At 32.5% G+C, this 4195-nt stretch overlaps 1 protein-coding gene across 1 annotated transcript; it reads left to right on the top strand.

Moving 5' to 3' along the window:
* Positions 1–573: 573 nt before the first annotated feature.
* On the top strand, positions 574–2588 carry LOC145110821 (uncharacterized). The gene is made up of 4 exons (XM_079047133.1): positions 574–748; positions 1184–1534; positions 1663–1908; positions 1998–2588. The coding sequence occupies exons 2-4, from the start codon at positions 1268–1270 to the stop codon at positions 2427–2429; spliced, it is 945 nt and encodes a 314-aa protein (XP_078903259.1). The 5' UTR covers positions 574–748; positions 1184–1267; the 3' UTR covers positions 2430–2588.
* The last annotated feature ends 1607 nt before the right edge of the window (positions 2589–4195 follow it).

The raw sequence follows: 4195 nt of genomic DNA, 5'->3' as shown, positions 1-4195 counted from the left end.
GTCTGTGGTGACTCCGATGATGACAGTTCGAGAGGTGTTCTAGAGACTAGTGGTCAGTGGTGGGTTTCTCACGATGGTGTCATGTCCGATTGTGGTGGTTGGCAGTTGTAGTGGTGGTAGATACAGGTGGCCGACAGTAGTGGTGGTAGATAATGCTAGCAACAAGTGTTCGTTCTTAAATGTGTGTGAAAATGTTCTTGAGTGTTTGTGAATGTGAGAGTGATGGGGGGTCGGATGGGGTGGGTATTTTTTTTATTTCTTTTAAAAACAATTATAAAAATAAAATGGAAAGGATAAATTTTCTTTTTTCTTTTTCTTTTAATCATAAAAGCATTTAATTAAATAAATAAAACTGAAAAAGAAAAAAGTAAGCGTAAAATCGTCATTATAAAAAACTTCAAAGCAAATTGGACAAAACTCGCAACAAAATGAAAAGTTTGGACCTCTGGTGCTAGTCCAAACTTTTTGGACCAAAGTGTCAATTTTAAGCTAACCACAGGGACCATTTGTGCAGTTTTGTCAAGTAATAATCTATAATTGTTAGGAGACTAAAAATGTAGGCTAGGCAGGAGTCGGGGGAAATTTTATGAAATTCGCTCCTTTGAGTTTTTCTATCACTCTATCTTGTTTCTCGCTCTGTCCACTCTTGCCACCGGACTCCGCCGCATGCCTCAAAATTTGAAGTTTCACGGCAGCTCCTCAGTCATCTACCCTCTGCATCGAGTCAAAGCCTTAATCTTTCTCTACTGTATGTATATTTTTTCCCCAATTTCCATTATCCTTTCTAAATTACTTTGTTTATAACTAAATTTTGCAATGTTTGTATTACATTAATTTCGTTACTTGCATCATATTTGAATATGTAATATGTTAAATTCGCTGTCTTATTTTGCTTTGCTGATATTTTCTTTTCGATTTTGGGATGAAATTTTAAACTTACAGAGTTCGTCAATGAAAGTTTAGGTTAACAATCTGTTTAATTAGGTGAATTCTGTTTAACTTTAGAACGCGATTATTTGTAGGTTTAGGGTTTAGAGCTACTTCGAGGTCCTGTTAGCATACAGCTTTTGTTTTATTTCCTAAAAATTTGAATGATATATGATGAATTGATGATTTCCCCAAAAGATGGTGTAGTTTGTTTGACGTCGATGTTGAAGTTGACATCGTGATTCACTCTTTGCAGGTTTTTTTGAACAAAGAAATTACAAGAATTCCTTTTTATTATAATCTCAATGTTTTGGCTACTATAAATAAACAAGTTGATGAGATGAGTTATCTTCAAGTTACTGCAGTGCGTCCTTCTTCACGTGAATATAACACAATCCGTGGATCAGCTATACAGTGCATTGCACCAGTGAAATTATCTAATCTTCATAATGCCCTAAAACCAACCATTGGATTTGATTCATCAAAGAAATGCACAAAATTAATGAAATGTCATGTGATGCAAAGAACTGCTGCATCTCGCTATCAACCATGCACACCTGTGTGTTTATTTGGTGGGAAAGGAGGAGAATCCAAAAATGGTGATGAGGTATGGCTTTCATTCCTTAGTTCATAACAGTTACATAGTCAATTTTTTATTCATCATTTCTAGGGTAAAATGGTCATTTACTCATTCAATCCGAAATTGAACAAATTAAGTTTTTGTTTTCTTGCCAGGGTTCCCCATGGAAGTCAATGGAGAAAGCTATGAGTAGTTTTAAAAAGGAACAATCACTAGAGGATGTACTCCGCCAACAAATCGAGAAGAAAGATTACTATGATGGTGGCGGTGATGGTGGTGGTGGTGGTGGAGGTGGTGGAGGTGGCGGCGATGGTTTTGGTGGAACAGAGGATGAAGGCTTTGGTGAGATGTTGGATGATATACTGCAAGCCACCTTGGCACTCATTGGTCTAATAGTTATGGTAATCACTCTCATTTCTTTCTTTCTTTTATTTTTTTTTATCCAACACAAAGGGTATAATCGTAAAAAGCTTTATGTGGCTATTTTCAGTACTTATACATGGTGGCAAATGACCAAGTTACGCTCTTTTTAAGAAGTGTAATGAAGTTTGTATCTGGAAAAAAAGGTCCTCGATTAAGGTTCATAATGTATAATATTGGACTATTGTATCAATCATTTAATACAAGAATTGCATATGATCCATATTGGTTGGAAAAAGAAATACTCACAACACCTACATTGTACGATAACCCTCGGAGATATGAGAAGCTTCTTAAACCCTTTAAACGTGCTATTAAAGGTGATGGTAAGATAGATCTTGATGCTCTTAGGAATCTTGTTATTAATGCTGATGGTAATTTTGGTGCTGATGCTGGTGCTGGTGCTGATACTGATACTGATAACAAATCGTTCAGTGATGACGATGACGATGATGACAACGGCAATGCATTCACCATCAATGAGGATTCGGATGATTATTAGTTTTCCTTTCGTGTATTGTTTTCTTTTCACTAGACAATGTAGATTCAAGTATTACTCTACTGAGTTTTTTGGATTTAATGTTTGAATTATTGCAAAATATTCCTATTTTGCTTGTTGATTAATCAGAACGTGCTCAATCTCGGAGAACTTATGATTCAATGATTGTGTGTTGGGATCCCTTGTGTGTTCAACTGGAAATAGAGGAAAAGAAAGTGTCATGTTTTAGTAGGATACCATTTGAATGACATAGTAAATATAAGGATGAACCCATTCTTTGCTCATATAATGATCTCTAGAATTGAGTAGAATAAATGGGTGGCTAAACCTTCTCTCCTATACCAGATGGGGTAAAAAACTAAAAACTGAAAAATGGCTATACTTAAAGAATCTCTCAAAGCGTCACATATATTTTTTTCTAGGCCTAGGGTGAACAATAGAAGATATTGGGCCTCAAATCACTTAAATCCACATTTATTTTTTCTAGGCCTAGGGTGAGCAATAGAAGATATTGGGCCTCGAATCACTTAAATAAAAGAATTTGTATGAGTTTTTTAAAAATCAAAAATATCATGTGTTACTCATAATCTTTAAATATTATATTTATTTATAAACTTTCAAAACAATATATTTGTTTAAATCTTTATTTTTAACATTTTTTAATATTTATTTATTATCTTTTTTTTCAAAACATTATATTTGTTTAAATTATTATGTTTAACATTTTTTAATATTTATTTAGTATCTTTTTTAAAAAAATTATGAATGGTATAGATAATATTTTAAACTTAAATTTATAAGAGATATAAAATAGTCATTTATTTATTATCAAATTATCAATTGACTATTTTAAATCTGGTATAAATTTAAGTTTAAAATATTATCTATAACCTTCATACATTTTTAAAATATTATATTTAACATTATTACAATAATCAGTTTTAATAAGTTAAAAAGTATAAATAACCAAATAATTAATTGTTATTGAAGAAATCATGCTCTAATTTTTTATTCTATGTTTATCGTTGAAGCTTGAAAAGGGATAAAAATCAAAAAAAAATTTTATTCTCAATGTCGTAACACATGGTAATTTTAAGCCAAAACTTTTTTTATGTGCCTAAAATGCTTTTATTCTAGCAAACTTGTAAATAACTCAAGATGATTATAAATATTTCATACACAAAAGATATATTTCTTATAGAAACCACTTAAACAAAACCCGAAGTTTTTGTATTCACCGAAAACCGTACAAAAGACATTAATTTATTTCGAAGAATAATAGTTTAACCAACAAAAAAACATACAAATAACCAACTATTTTCACAAGCTTTTTTCACATATACCCCACTACTGCCACACTTGCTACTACTTTTCTTATTAAAACTCACCCCTCGCTATTTCATATATTTCCGGACGTTATGGAAGCCCTAAGTACCTTTTTTTTTCGTCCACCCTCCCGTAAACTTTCAGATAACCCTAAAATCGGCCCTATATAATCCCATAATCTCTAAAATCAACACCTAAGTTGGCACATAACTCTAATGCCTTCGTCTACTAACTACTCATACTTAGTCTGGTATCCGAAAGTATAACCCAAAAATATATCACTTCTTCCCAAGTCTCATCTTGATGCTCTTCATGACCCCCACTTGGACCAGAGGAATGTTTGATGAGTATAATGTGACTGAATAAAAATGGTACTTGGGAGGTTGTTAAAATAACTATCTATGTTAATGTGATACGGTAAATGTAGATTTTCACTGTTTGTT

Source organism: Lactuca virosa, chromosome 5 (assembly GCF_052849685.1).
Source record: "Lactuca virosa cultivar CGN04683 chromosome 5, Lactuca_virosa_CGN04683_v6, whole genome shotgun sequence".
In the NCBI taxonomy this organism is placed as follows: domain Eukaryota; kingdom Viridiplantae; phylum Streptophyta; class Magnoliopsida; order Asterales; family Asteraceae; genus Lactuca; species Lactuca virosa.
Note: the sequence above shows the minus strand (reverse complement) of the source record. Positions and strands in the feature narration are given on the sequence as shown.